The sequence below is a fragment of the Lucilia sericata genome, unplaced genomic scaffold (assembly GCF_015586225.1).
Source record: "Lucilia sericata isolate MDLA Ls3-8-SP2 unplaced genomic scaffold, ASM1558622v1 Contig000023F_arrow, whole genome shotgun sequence".
In the NCBI taxonomy this organism is placed as follows: Eukaryota; Metazoa; Arthropoda; class Insecta; order Diptera; family Calliphoridae; genus Lucilia; species Lucilia sericata.
This window is the reverse complement of record NW_023994061.1, coordinates 1,231,609-1,247,308: the sequence shown is the minus strand read 5'-3', so window position 1 is coordinate 1,247,308 and position 15,700 is coordinate 1,231,609. Positions and strand designations below refer to the sequence as shown.

The window sequence follows — 15,700 nt, the reverse complement described above, 5'->3', positions numbered from 1 at the left end:
TTTCACAAACAAATACCCCATTACCCAGTTTACACTTAAAATAAAACAAAACTGTAAAAAGATTATACATTTTAACATAATAACATTTACAAAACATTTTCCCTTTATGGGGAAAACTGTCGGAAATATTATATATTTTAAAGAGGGATAGCAAAAGTAAAAATTTGTACTTACTTGCACGCATACTACAGCCGGCATAAGGATCACCTTCGTGTCCTTCAATACAAGAGCATATGGGTCTATGATTCTGTGATGTACAGAGTGCATTGAAACCACAAGCTCCCACACAAGGATCTTCACAACGTTGAGCAATGCATGCTCTATTAGAGGGACAGTCTTGATGTATAACACATTCTGGACGGCAATTGGGTGGAGCACCAAACATGCCAGGAAGACAAGAGCAAGCCGCTCTATTTTCAACTTCACGGCATTCAGAGTTAGGCCCACAGGGGCTTGGTATGCAAGCATTTACATCACGACTAGGTCCAGTGGCTATATTAGGAAAACATTTTTTTTTTTTCAATAAAAAAAGGAGATGAAAATAGATGCAATTTTTGAAGTACTTACGTTTAGGTACACATTGTTCGAAAGGATCTCCAGTCATGTCGGCTGGACAAGAACAGATTGGATTGTGATTGACAACTTGACATTTAGCATTAAAACCGCAGGTATTGGCACAAGGATCAGCGCATTTCTGATTGATACATGCCAAATGTTGGCTACATTCAGAGCTAACAACACATTCTGGACGACAGTTGGGAGGAGCTCCAAAGTAATTGACTTGACATGAACATGTGGGACGACCATCAACCACACGACAAATGCTATAGGGTCCACAAACATTAGGTTCACAAGGACTAACCGGTTTAATTTCTGCAAAGAGTTACAAAATCTATGAGGACGATTCTTAAATCTTTATAAAATAATAAGCAACTTACGAATATCCTTCTTGCAGCCAGTAAATGGATCACCAACGAAGCCTTGGGCGCAACTACAGACTGGTACATGATTAACAACAGAACATTCAGCATTGTTGCCGCAAGTTCCTACACAAGGATCACGGCAATGTTGCTTAATACAAGCCAATTGAGCGGGACATTCACCATTGTAGACACATTCAGGTCTACAGCCGGTGGAGTAGGGATCGCCTATGTAGGGTTCAATGCAAGTGCATCTTGCAATACCATTGCGCTCTGTGCATACAGCATTTTCGGCACATGGATTGGCATAACAAGGATCTACATGATCTTGAGGTTCTAAAAAAGACATCAAAAATAATTTACTAAAAGTTATATATATTTTTTATATTAATTACTTACTTTGTACAACTTTGGAACAACCAACGAAGGCATCTCCCTCATAACCATCATCACAACTGCAATACGCGGCATGAGCAATGACATTACATTTGGCATTATGACCGCAAGTATTTGCGCATGGATTTTCACACTTTTCGTTAATACAAGCCTTATCCGAAGGACATTCGCTGTTCAAAGTACATTCTGGTCTGCAGTATGGTGGACTTCCTATGTAGTTAGCTACACAAGAGCAAACTGGTCTACCTTGCTTAACTTGGCATATTGAATTGGGTCCACAGGGCGATGGCAAACATGGATTTCCTGGCCTGCTTTCTACCTCTTTAGGCGATTCTTGTACTGGTACACATGATACGAATGGATCTCCTTCATAACCGGCATCACAAGAGCAAATTGGATTATGATTTAATACCTTACATCTGGCTGATGCGCCACAGGTACCAGGGCAAGGATCAGCACAGCGTTGATTGATACAAGCTTGTTGCAGAGGACATTCAGAGCTTACTATACATTCGGGTTGACAAACTGATGGTGAACCCTTGTAGCCAGGCAAACAAGAACAGACGGCATAGCCTTCATCTGAAATTAGACATCTCGAATTGGGGCCGCATGGTGAAGGTTCACAGGGATTTCTGGGCACGGGCAAGTATTGATTGGGTGGTGGATGTTGTTGTCTAGAGCACGATTTGAATGCATCGCCAGTAAATCCTTCGGGGCAAACACAGACAGGACCGTGATTAACCACTTTACACAAAGCATTGATGCCGCAAACTCCTGAGCAAACATCGACACATTTGGAGTTAACACAAGCTCGGTCTGCAGGACAATCTGAGTTCAAAACACATTCTGGTCTACAGGCTACGAATGGATTGCCAAAGTAGCCACGTCGACAAACACAAGTCAATAGTCCATTTTGTTTTTTACATTCAGCATTTGCTCCACATTGTAATTTAGCACAGCTTGGTGAAGGCGCTGGTTTATCTGCTAAAAGAACTACACATTGTTCGTAGGGATTGCCGTATAAACCAGGAGGACATTGACAAATAGGATTGTGTTCGTAGACATGACACGAAGCCTTATGACCGCAAGATCCGGGACAAGGATCTAAACATTTTGATCCTAAACAGGCTTTATCAAATGGACAATCTGAATTCGAAACACACTCAGGTCTGCAACGTGGGTTATACTGAGAATCGGTACCAAAGCATGGATCACATAAAGCCACACCGTCAGCATAAACTGAACAGACATCAGATGGGCCACAAGGTGAGGGAACGCAAGGATCTCTAGAGACGTTACGTAAGACACCAATGGCAATACACTGGCGGAAAGCATCACCTGTAAATCCATCCAAACAGCGACACACTGGAGTATGTTGTTGTACAGAGCACAAAGCATTAATACCGCAAATAGTACCAGCACATGGATCGACACATTTGTGGTTGACACAAGCTTGATTGGAGCCACAATCTGAATTTATGTCACACTCAGGTCTGCAGCCAGATTGAGGATCTCCCAAATAATCTGGCAAGCATGAGCATACAGCTCTGTTATTCATAATCTTACATTCACTGTTCAAACCACAAGGACTGGGCAAACAAGGATTTTTAGGTTTCTTAGGAACATCCATAGCGGTACAGAAAATTCCAGGGTTTCCGGTAAGTCCTGGATTACAAGAACATACGGGATGATGTTGTTGGACACGACAGCTGGCTCCATGACCACAAGCTCCAGGACAAGGATCGTGACACTTAAAGCCCATACAAGCCTTGTCCAAGGGACAATCGTCATCAACTTGACATTCATAGCCGTGACAACCCAACAACGATGTAGGATCACCCGATAAACCATGAGGACATACACAAGCACTTTGACCATCTCCGGCTATCACACATTCCGCATTGGGACCGCATGGATTAGGTTCACAGGCAGATCTGGGTGGTTCGCGACAGCCCTGGTATGGATCTCCGGCATAACCTGGTTTACAATAACATTCTTCGCGATTTCCAGCGACATAACAATCGGCATTTCGACCACAAGGGCCAGGTTTACACAGTTCTATGGAAACTGAACGCTCTTCGCACAAACGGAATGGATTGCCGACCTTGTTGTCTGGACAGAAGCAAACGGGATTGCGTGTTGAATCACAAATTGCACCCACACCGCAAGGATTAGGATCACAAGGGTTAATGGGTTCAATACAGCCTCTAATTGTGTTGGGACTTTCGACATAACCTGGTAAGCAGGTACATTTCGAGAAACCATTGCTGAGCATAGTACACTGTGTATTGGGGCCGCAGGGTGAGGGTTCACAGGGATTTGAGGGCAATTTGCAAGGAACGCTTGGTGGTTGTCCTTCATATTCCGGTAAACAGAAGCAGATGGGTTGGTTAGAAACCATGCGGCATCCAGAATTGGGACCACAGGGATTCGGTGTACACTCATCTCCTTCAGGAACTAAAAACAAAAAAGTTTATGGAGAATATGGTGAAAGGCGAACATTTTTATAACCAACTGAATACTTACTGCAATTCTTAAATGGATTTCCTGTAAGACCCTTAGGACAATAACAAATTGGATTACCATTGTCCAATTCACACAAGGCATTAAGGCCGCAGGGATTGGGATCGCAGGGATTTGTAGGTGGACTACAGGCGATAGCTGGATTACCAGTGTAACCGGGAGGACATTTGCAAATACCGCGATGGTTAACAACATCACACAAGGCATAAGCTCCACAGCTACAAGGCGAAGAACATTTTCCATTGATACAGGCCTGACTAGAATCGCACTCAGAATCGGAACGGCAACCTTGCAAAACAGTACATTCCACATAAGCATTACCAACAAATCCGGGCAAACATCTACAGTCGATGCCATGATTGCTTGGAATACATTCAGCATTTTCACCACATGAATCTTCTTGGCAGGGATTGATGCAGCGACGATTTAAACGATCACACAATTTGTTCGGTGGACAATCCTCATTGTATTGACACACCGGTGTGCGAACGAAAGCTGTTTTGGAATGTTTTTTATATGATGGATATGGGTGGTTGGTAGGTGCAGTGGCACAAAATTTCATTGATTGATTTGTTTGTTTGTAGGGTGTATGTATACAATATTTTGTTTGTTTTTAGATTCCAATTGCAAAGTGTTTAAATTTTATGGACAGGGAATTTTTTTTTAAATTTAACGGTGTTTTGTTTTAATAAAACAGTGTACAGAGTTGATATTTTTACACGTGCGTTTTTTGTTGTTGTTGTGGCAGAGTTTTTTTTTACAGTGTTGTATTTTTATATTTTGATTGATTTTAGATGATAAGAAAAAGTTAAGATATTTATAGATTAGAAAATGTTTTATATAAAATAGTGCAAAACAATTCAAGAGCAAAGAATACATTGAAAATTACATACCTGGTTGGCAACCCACATAACCGTTGCCTTCATAGCCATCGGTACAACTGCAATCGGCAGCATGGTTGGTATTAATACATACAGCATTTTGGGCACAAGGATTGTGAGCATCACATGGATGTTGGCAACGACGATTAATGCAAGCTTCCGTTATAGAACAATCGCTATCATGAGCACATTCCACTAAAGGAAAGGAACACAAAAAAGTTTAAAGGAATTAGTTATAGAAATATTTTACAATATTAATATTATTATTTAGTTTATTTATTTCTTTGTTAAAATATTAATTTATGAATATTTTAGTTTCGTTTTAGTATTCTTACTTGATTTGTCGGTTGGCATACATTTGACGGTGGGATTACCTTCATGTCCAGTTGGACATGAGCATATGGGTCGATGCATTTTCGCTACACATTTGGCTGTGGGAGCACAAACATTAGCAAATTCACATGGATCTTGACACAGACCCATGTAGCATGCTTCACTCTCAATACAATCGTTATTCGAACGACAGGGTTCGGGATTTTTAGGTGAACCTGGTGATTCTACATGTTTTTTTGTTTAGTTGATGAGGTAGGTGATTTCATTATTTATTTTTATTTGTTGGTTAGAAAAAAAGTTAAAAATATTATTGTATTAAAAAAAAATTTGGTTAAAAATGTAAAATAGTATTAAATAAATTAAATAAATAAATTAATAAATAAATTGAAATATTTAAAACTAATGTTGGTTTATATGTACATGTTATTAATAATGCCTTGCGGACCATGGTAGGTCTCAGGGAAAATGTGGTTTTTACTTTTTGAAATAATATTTACAATTTTTAAACGAATTGTATGTACAAAGTATTAGTTGGATGTTTGTATATAATATTTAAGTAAATAATTGGAATCTGTATCTAATATATTCGATATATACATATGTTGTTCAAAATCTTTTGGATTAATCAGGTTTAAATCCTAGTCTTGCAGGACAAAATGACCGGTTTCCCATAGAATGAAATTTAGTATATCTAAAACAATATAACACTACAATCCTCAATTTTTTTTTGGAGCCACTTTAGTTCAATACGAATTTCTAAGACAAAAAATGGGCGGAATAGCAATAGGGGGCGTAACCATAAGAATTGAATGCAAAAATTCACATATCTGAAAAACTATTCGCTCTAGAATCCTCTAATTTTGCACGAACGACTTTGACATCCATGTGAATATTTAGGGAAAAATGGGCGGACTTAAAATCGGGGCTGTGGCACCTCCCATATTCATTAAATACAAAAATTCGTTTATATGGAAAACTATTAGTGCTAGAATCCTTAAATTTCGCAAGAAGAACATTGACATTCATGCAACATTTGGAGAAAAAAAATCGGCGGACTTGCAATAAATTAATACAAAAATTTGTATATATGCGAATCTTATACAGCTATAATCCTAAAATTGTGTATGGGTAACATTAAAATCTATATTAATAGGGCATGTGGCATCTCCAAAATGAATAAAATACAAACATTGAAATATTTGAGAAACTATTATTACATTTAGCATGAACATCTCTAAAATTGACCAAAAAAAGGTGGTTTTTCGATTTTAAGCCCGCTATTTTGAATGAACTTTGATCCGACAAGAATTGTACTATTAAAATTTAAATGGACTGGTACTAATATTTACATATATGTATTTATCTTCTAACTCTATTCTTCAAAAAAAACGTATAAACCTATAAGTTATCTAATTAAAAATGTTGTTATTTATTCATTAAAAAAAATTATACCTTTTACACAATTGTTTTCATTGGTTCCATCACCACGACACTTAAAACGACACTGGCCCAGAATACATAATTGATTGGGGGCACAATTAGTATGAACTGTACAAGTAGTGTTAATAACTGTGATCAATGTGCTTGGAGTGGTAGTACTTATACTAGGGATAGTAGTAGTAGTAATTATTGATTCTGTGGTAGTGGTGCCCATGACACCGATTTTAGTTTTATTATCTAACTGTGAAGGCGATGTTGAAGTCGTTGTTTCAACTACCATATCAACGGAACTGAGTGTTGTTGTTGTGCCTGGAACTTCAGACATTTCGGTAACCATACCCGTTAGGACTGGAAACATGGTAGTGGTTAAGTCTTCTACCACTTGTGGTTGCATGGTAGAGGGTCCTTCCACTATAATGGCAGGTCTGTATGTGGTTATATCGGGTGTTAGTGTTTCTTTAGTAGTGGTAGTAGTGAGAGGTTCCATTATTTCGGGCGAAGTGGAGACCGTAGTTCCAGCCATTGTGACTGGTTCTTGTGTAGGTGTGGTGGATTCAGGTGTTAGCACTGGGAACATAGTGGACTTTTCGGTTACCATAGTGGGAGGTGTGGTAAGATTGTCATTAGCTTTAGCATCTTCTGTTACCATCATAACGGGGAATGTAGTGCTATCGTATTTCGGTGTTGTAGTCAAAAGTGTGGTTATATTAAATTCATCCAATTCATTGGAAGTATCTATGCGTGTAGTCTTCATTTTGGGTGTAGTTCTATAATCAAAGGGACCCTTCACATCTTCTCCTGTGGCAGGAGTGGTTGAGGAAACTTTTGCTGCCGGTGTAGTAGTGGTAGTAGCATCTGTTATATCATTTTCACCATCACGATAATGTTTAGTTAAGCCCGTTTTACCAGGAGTCGTGCTCTCTATAGAGTCGGTAACAGTTGTAACATCTGGGGCAGTAGTGGTAGTACTGGATTTGGGAGTTGTAGTTTTCTCTACTTCCGTCGTTACCGTTGTCGGCACTTCACCTTCATCTTCTTTCTTTGTAGTTTTTGGTTTTGGTGTAGATGCGCTTGGGCGTCCAGTTGTATTGGACGTAGAGGAGGTTGTGATAATGGTAGTGGTAGTTGTTACCGTTGTTATATCCTTATCGGTAACTATACTAGGTGTTGATGTTGATGTTGTTTGAATTGGAGTAGTAGTAGTAGTGGTGGTGGTATTTATGGTAGGTTTTGTATCTATTAGTTTTGAAAGTGGTATATGTTGGTTTAGGGGGCGGGGTCATACGTTAATATATATTTACACAGTTGGTGTTGTTGGTGATTTTTCGATTTGGTTATAGTTTATTTTTTTTTTATTTTGTGGGTGGGGTTGGAAAGGTCATTATGAAAGAAACATATATACAAAATTTGAATATTTACAAATTGTTTAGTTTTGTTGTAATAATTAAATTAGTAAAATGTGAATATGAATGATTTTTTTAAGTGTTGAATTTCCAAATATTTTAAATTTACAAAAATTTATTAAAAATTGTTAAAAAGTTTTAATATTTGTTTAATTTTTTATTAAGTGTTTAACAATAGGATTATATTAGTAAATTTTATTAAAAAAAAGCCAAATATGTTTTGTTATGATTTAGTAGAAATGGAAAATTTGTCAAAATTCAAACTTACCTCGTATGCAGGCACCAGTAGTGGGTTCACAGCGATAACCAGGAGCACAATGCTCACAGACTGGTGTGCGGCCTATACCTAAAAAAAGTATTTTAAATGTTAATATTTTTTCTAAAATATTTTTAACCCTTAAAGCTTAAAAGAGCCCTAAAAATTTGAATCACTCTTACCTTCTTGATGACATTGACAGCCGTCACATTCAAAACCTGCTGGACAATCTTTTCTACGTTGACATTCACATACACGCGAGCAAACCGGTTGATGTTCAATAACCTTGCACTCCTGCTGAGGACCGCAATGGTTGGCCAATGAGCAAGGATCAGTGCAGACAGCATTAATACAGGCTTTTTGAGCAGGACATTCCTTGTTGGAAGCACAGCCAATTTCTGTTGCATTTTATTAAGTTGAAAAATTAAAATAAAACAATAAATATTATAATATTTTGCTAATTAAATACATAAACATTTAGATCATTCTCTTAATGGGTAAAATAAAGTTTTGTAAATAATTTATAGAAGAGTTTTCAGTTTGATTGTTTCAGTTTATTGAATTTTAACTAAAATGAAAACTTTTTTTGTATATTTTTTTTCTAAACAAATGTTCTTTGGTATTTGATAGTTTAAAATTATTTTTTTTTGAAATTATTAGTTGTTATGATTTTGAGTTAAAAATTATTAAACATTTAATTAAAAAAATGTCTACTTTGTTTTGGTTTTATTAAAAAGCCATACAACATATACACATGCTGCGTTTTTATAAGTCCAAAGCTAAAAACTCTATATAAAAAGCTTGCCATAACCAGTGTTAGTATAATATAATTAATTTTAATAAACCTTTTACCATAATATATACATCATTTTACATTATTTACACTATTTTCGCATACTAGTTGAAGAAAATTTTTTTTTTTTTTGCAAATCTTTCAACAAACAAATGTTTACATGCAACATTTTGTGGAGAAAGCAAACATTTCTTTAAGAGCTTTTTATCAGGTAAGAGAGTAACTAAGAGTAGAAATATAAAACAATACAACAACAGAAGTATTTGTTGCTAAACATGCTTTTAACCATAAAATCCTTATTTGTACAGATCCCTTAAAACTAAACATTTATTGAAATGATTTATTATAATTGTTCTAAAGAGAGTGCTAAACAGATCTTTGAAAAACATTTAAGAGGGCCACAGAGAACATAAAAAAATAAATTGACAAGTCAGCGTAATAACTAACCAGAGCAGGCTACAAAAATAGTGAGAGAGTAGGAGTGGAGAGAAAACAAAATAACATTCAAAAAGTGTAATTTTACATGCAGACATTCCAGAGAATTTCAAGGAATTCTCTCAAGAGATTTCTTAACTCAAAAGAAAGTTTATGATTTTGTTTGAGGAGAGAATGGGTGTCGGTATATGTTCAAAGAAAGTAAGAGAGAGAGAGAGAGAGTTTGAGTAGCTAGTGGTTTGGAAAAGGTGGGTGAATTCATTCCTTCATTTACTTCAATGTGGTAGAAAGGACAGAGCGAGAAAAAACATGTATTGATGCGGATACAACAAGACGTTCCTTGATGGTGTGACCGTGTGTAGGTTAGGGGCATAGATGGCAAATCTCATTTCATCTAGTCATACGATGTTTTCAATGAGATTTCTGCCCCTGTACACACACTCATCATTGAGTCTTCCTTTAAAACCTTAACCTCGCATAACATTTGCATTCCAGGAAGATGAAAAGAAGAAGACACGTTGTGGTAGGTGGAAAACACTTGATTTTTGTTTTGTTCTAAAATTCAGTTACCTGCTGTTATACGACAATCGGTGGTAGTTGGGAACAGTAGATCAGCTTGGGAACAGTAGCACATTGTTGTGTGATTAAGGGTATGACAGTATTTAAATGTGGGCGTATATTTTTCACATATATTCGGATAATAGTCACAGGGTCTAGTACAGCGTCGTCCGATGCAAGTCTCGTCGTCTTCACAGTCATAGTCGGTAATGCAACAAACTTCGGTTTTATTAGAGGTTAGCGTAACGGTAGTAGTATAATTCATGGGTCCAAATGTTTGTGGATACACCAAGGTAGTTGGGGTGGTGTAATAGGGTTTCAAAGTAGTTACCTCTTTAGCTACTAAGGTTGTTAGATTAAATTGTTTAATTGTTTCCGTAGTGGATTTTTCGGTAGTGTAGAAAATTTCGGTGGTTTCTTTGTATTTAGGGGAAATTGTTGCTGCAATCGTGGTCGATTTGGTAGAAGTTTCTGCTGTAGTTGTTGGTATTGATTCAGTTTTTGTCACCATATCAATTGGTACATTGTTAACAATTTCCACACCAGCTCGGGTTGTTTCAGTAGTTATTGTAGTTTCATTAGGCATTATTGTGACAGGCAATTCGGAAGCTATTTCAGGTTCTGTTGTAAAAGATTCACTAACGATAGTAGTTCTTACTGAAGGCAGTTCGGTTTCCTTCTGAATTTCGGTGGTTTCTTTTGTAGGTATTTCTGTTACTAGTCCTGTTGGAGTAGAACTTTCAATAGTTTTGATTATTTCTGGAAGTATTGAAGTTTCAGTTTTAGAGCTAACAGTAGTTGTGGATTCTTTTGGAGGGAATGTTTCTGATGGCATACTTGTTGAAGAAATTTCGGATTCCATTTCAGTTATTGAGGTAAATGTTTCACTAGTTGTTACTTCTAGCGGCAAATCTGTACTACTCGATGTAGTGGATTTTTCTGGAGTTTTTGTAGTTTCAAAAAGAGTCGTTTCTTTTGATGGCAGACTCGATGAAATTGATTCTGTTGTAGCTATGGATTTAGAAGATGTTTCAATTTCTGTGAAAGATTCAGTTGTTTCTTCTAATGGAAGAATAGTTGTTGAGGCGATTTTAGTGGTTTCCTTTGGAAGCATTGTAATTGGAATTTGGGATTTAGTTGTTTGATCTTCTATAGGAAAACGTATAGTTGTTGCAGGCATTTCTGTTACTTCCTCTGATGGTATTGCAACAGGAGTTTCTGGAACAGTTTCGGGCATTGCAGTGGTTTTTTCGACAGATATAATTGTAGTTGATATTTCGGGAGATTCTTTTTCTTCCGGAACTGTAACAGATAGTACGGTACTTTCCTCCACAAGGGTACCTGTAGTTGGTATTTCCGTTGTTTCTTTTTCTTTAGGTTGTGTAGTTTCTTTCTCCTTCATTGATGTTGTAGTGGTAATTTCTGTTGTTGGAATCAATGACTCGCTTATGGTTGAAATTCTTTCTTCTGGAAGTACTGTAATTGGTATTTCTGTAACAGTTTCATAGGTTAAGGTTGTTTCTTTAATTGGAATTTCCGTGGTTTCTTTTCCCACTATATTCGTAGTGTCTCTTGATGTTACTACGGTTGTGGTCGGCATTTGAGTAGTTTCCTTTGAAGAAGGAAATTGGGAAGATATTTTAGTTGTAAAACCAGATTCCGTAGTTACTTCCATAGGCATAACAGTAGTAATTTCTCCTGGAGAACTTGTTGGAATAGTATCTGTTACTCCCTTTGAAGTTATAGTAGAAGGTATTTCTGTGACGGTAACTGGTTTTGTGGTACTTCCTTCAAGAATAGTGGTAGTAGATTCTTCTGCTGGAATTTCAGTCGTTCCCTTTCCTTCACCAGAAATAGTTGTGGTTTCCTTAGATGATATCGCCATCTTTATAGTTTCTTCTGCTGGAATTTCAGTCGTTTCTTTTTGAGAAGCTGTGGTAGTTATTTCAGTAGTTGGAGTGAAAATTTCACTAGTTTCCTTAGATGGTAATTCAGTTGTAGTTGGAAATTGTGTTGCGTATTTGAATGGAGTTGTATCTGAAACTTTAGGTTCTATTTCAGCTGTGAATGTAGTTTCCTCTGGCAAAGATCGTAATGTCGTTTTCTCTGTAACAGTATATGTTTCACTTGTAGTATCCTCTGATACACTACTAGCTGTACTTATTACTGTAGTTGGAAACTGTGTTGTTTCCTTTAGTACGCCTGTAGCAGCTGTTGAAATAGATAATCTTGTGGTTGTTGTTGTATCGACTATTTCTGTTATTGGAGAAAATTCAGGCTCCATTTCTATTGCAGACGTTTCTATTTCCGATTTGGTAGAAATAGCAATTGAACTTTGTGTAGTGGTTTCATACTCATCAGACTTTGTAGTTCCGAATTCTGTTGATGGAATTCGAGCAGAAACTTCGGACAGTGTGGTATCAATTTTGGTTGCAACAGTTGGAGTAGTTTCACCAATAGTTGAAGCAAATGTTGTTGATTTCATAGTTGTCGTTTCTTTGGGTAATAATGAACTTGTTGCAGTTTCTGTTACAGTCTCCTTAGTTATTTCCTTGGGTTCAGTTATTGTTGTTTGGGGAATTTCGGTAGATAATGTTACTTCTTTACCCTGTTCTAAACTTTCTATAGACACAGTACTTGTTTCGATAGATGTTACACTAGTTGAAGGTTTTTCAACTGATGGTTTAGTTATTTCTTCTAAACCCTTGTCAGTTTGACTTTCTAAGGTTGATATTGTTGTTACTAAAGATTCGTCTGTGCTACTAGTACTAACAGATTTTGTTGTATCGTAGGATGTTGTTACATTTTCGATTTCATACAATTTCGGTGTAGTTGAAGTATCAGTTGAAATCTTGGTGGAGGTTTCCATAAAACTAGTTATTTCCGTAGACGTATCTGTTTTTTCTTTAGCTTCAAACATTGTTGTTTCTCCGTCAGATTTCATAGTTGTTAGAATCGTGGTTGTGGTTCTGTCCATGGGAATTTTAGTTGTGGCTAATTCTCCAACTGTCGTTTGAATTTCTTTTGGAGTGGTTGCGATTATTGGCGGTAAATAAGTTTGTCCAGCATAACCTTTAGTTGATTCATATTTATCTACGTCCATAATTTGTAGGGTGGTCAAGTCAATTCTTGGTTCTTTACCGGTAACTATTACCGAAGGAGTTTTAGTAATATCTGCGGCCAGTGTAGTTTCCTCCTTTAAGGTAGTCAAAGGTGTGGTTGTTACATATGGTATACCCGTAGTTTTTCCAAAAACTATTGTTGTTTCTTGTTCAATTTCAGTGGACAATTCAGTGGTTTTATCGGAAACTGTTGTTGTTTCAATAAATACTTCCGTTGTAGGAGCTTCGGTTTCTAAGGTGGATTTAGTTGTTGATTCCACTGCTTTGGAAGTAGTTTCGATAGTTGATGTCGTGTAATCAGTACTCTCGACTGAGGGTTTTGTTGTAAACTCACCTTCTATAGTTACAGCTTCTTTAGACTTTTCGGTGGTTTGTTCAACTTCTTTTTGTGTAGTAAATTCAGTTTCCGAGGATTCTGTAGTATATTCTGGTGCAGCAGTGGCAACAGTTTTAGTTTCTGAAGTAGAGAGTTTTGTTGTAAACTCGCTCTCCATAGTTACAGCTTCTTTCGTACTTTCGGTGGTTTTTTCTACTTTTTTTTGTGTAGTAACTTCAGCTTCCGAGGGTTCTGTTGTATATTCTGATGCTGCAGTTGCTACAGTTTTAGATTTTGTAGTAGAAGATTTTGTTGTAAACTCGCCTTCCATAGTTACCGCTTCCTGTGTCCTTTCGGTGGTTTGTTCTATGAATTCTGTAGTATATTCTGGTGCAGCAGTTGCTAGAGTTTCCGATTCCTTGGTAGATTTAGTTGTGGAGTCCATTACTTTTGAAGAAGTTTTGATTGCTAACGTTGTGTCATATGAAACTTTTTCTTGGGTGGTTAGTTCCTCAACTTTCAGAGTAGTAAACTCTGAGGGTTTTGTTGTAAATTCACCTTCTGTAGTTACAACTTCTTCAGTCCTTTCGGTGGTTTGTTCTACTTCTTTTTGAGTAGTAAATTCATCTTCCAAAGATTCTGTAGTATATACTGGTGTAGCAGTTTCAGATCTCACAGTAGATTTCGTTGTAGACTCCATTGCTTTAGAAGAAGTTTCGATTGATGTTTCTTGGGTGGTTTGTTCTTTATCTTTTTGAGTAGTAAATTCAACTACTGAGGGTTTTGTTGTAAACTCATCTTCCATAGTTACAACTTCCTTTGCCATTTCGGTGGTTTTTACTACTTCTTTTTGAGTAGTAAATTCAGTTTCAGAGGATTTTGTACTGTATTCTGCTCCAGCAGTAGCTAGAGTTTCAGATTCTGTAGTAGATTTAGTTGAGTCCATTACTGTGGAAGAAGTTTCAACTCCTGATGTTGTGTCATATGAAACTGTTTCTTTTGTGGTTTGTTTTTCATCTTTCTTAGTAGTAAACTCAACTACGGAAGGTTTTGTTGTCAACTCACCTTCCACAGTTACAACTTCCTTTGTCCTTTCGGTGGTTTTTTCTACTTCTATTTGAGTAGTAAATTCAGTTTCCGAGGATTCTGTAGTAGACTTAGTTGTGGAGTCCATTACTTTGGAAGATGTTTCAATTGCAGATGTTGTGTCATATGGAACTGTTGTTTGTTGCTCTTTCTTCTGAGTAGTAAACTCAATTTCTGAGGGTGTCGTTGTAAACTCACCTTCCATAGTTACAGTTTCTTTCGTCTTTTCGGTTGTTTGCTCTGCTTCTTTTTGAATAGTAAATTCAACTGTCGAGGATTCTGTAGTATATTCATGTGTAGCAGTTGCTGGAGTTTCAGATTCTGTAGAATATTTAGTTGTGGAGTCCATTACTTTTGAAGAAGTTTCAATTGCTGATGTTGTGTCATACGAAACTGTTTCTTTGGTGGTTTGTTCTTCATCTTTCTGAGTAGTAAACTCAACTACTGAGGGTTTTGTTGTAAACTCAACTTCCATAGTTACAACTTCTTTTGTCCTTTCGGTGGTTTTTTCCACTTCTATTTTCGTACTAAATTCAGTTTCCGAGGATTCTGTAGTAGATTTATTTGTGGAGTCCATTACTTTGGAAGAAGTTTCAATTATTGATGTTGTGTCATACGAAACTGTTTCTTTGGTGGTTTGTTCTTCATCTTTCCGAGTAGTAAATTCAACCACTGAGGGTTTTGTTGTAAACTCACCTTCCATAGTTACAACTTCCTTTGTCCTTTCGGTGGTTTTTTCCACTTCTATTTCAGTAGTAAATTCATTTTCCGAGGATTCTGTAGTAGATTTAGTTGTGGAGTCCATTACTTTGGAAGATGTTTCAATTGCAGATGTTGTGCCATATGAAACTGTTTCTTTGATGGTTTGATCTTCATCTTTCTGAGTAGTAAACTCAACTACTGAGGGTTTTGTTGTAAACTCACCATCCATAATTACAACTTCCTTTGTTTTTTCGGTGGTTTTTTCCACTTCTATTTGAGTAGTAAATTCAGTTTCCGAGGATTCTGTAGTAGATTTAGTTGTGGAGTCCATTACTTTGGAAGATGTTTCAATTGCAGATGTTGTGTCATATGAAACTGTTTCTTTGGTGGTTTGTTCTTCATCTTTCTTAGTAAACTCAACTACTGATGATTTTGTTGTAAACTCACCTTCCACAGATACAATTTCTTTAGTCCTTTCGGTGGTTTGTTCTACTTCTTTTTGAGTAGTAAATTCAGCTTCTGAGGATTCTGTAGTA

At 36.8% G+C, this 15,700-nt stretch overlaps 1 protein-coding gene across 1 annotated transcript in view; it reads right to left on the bottom strand.

The window, feature by feature from the left end:
- LOC119609406 overlaps positions 1-15,700 on the bottom strand; it is a 261,260-nt gene that overhangs the window by 47,723 nt on the left and 197,837 nt on the right. Inside the window, exons 15-24 of the mRNA XM_037964168.1 lie at positions 8,335-8,550; positions 8,165-8,242; positions 6,506-7,729; positions 5,056-5,277; positions 4,733-4,915; positions 3,843-4,334; positions 1,320-3,773; positions 939-1,256; positions 568-873; positions 175-492 (exon numbers count right to left, since the gene is read on the bottom strand). Coding sequence (XP_037820096.1) covers positions 175-492; positions 568-873; positions 939-1,256; positions 1,320-3,773; positions 3,843-4,334; positions 4,733-4,915; positions 5,056-5,277; positions 6,506-7,729; positions 8,165-8,242; positions 8,335-8,550 — 5,811 coding nt within the window. The remainder of the gene's footprint in view (positions 1-174; positions 493-567; positions 874-938; positions 1,257-1,319; positions 3,774-3,842; positions 4,335-4,732; positions 4,916-5,055; positions 5,278-6,505; positions 7,730-8,164; positions 8,243-8,334; positions 8,551-15,700) is intronic.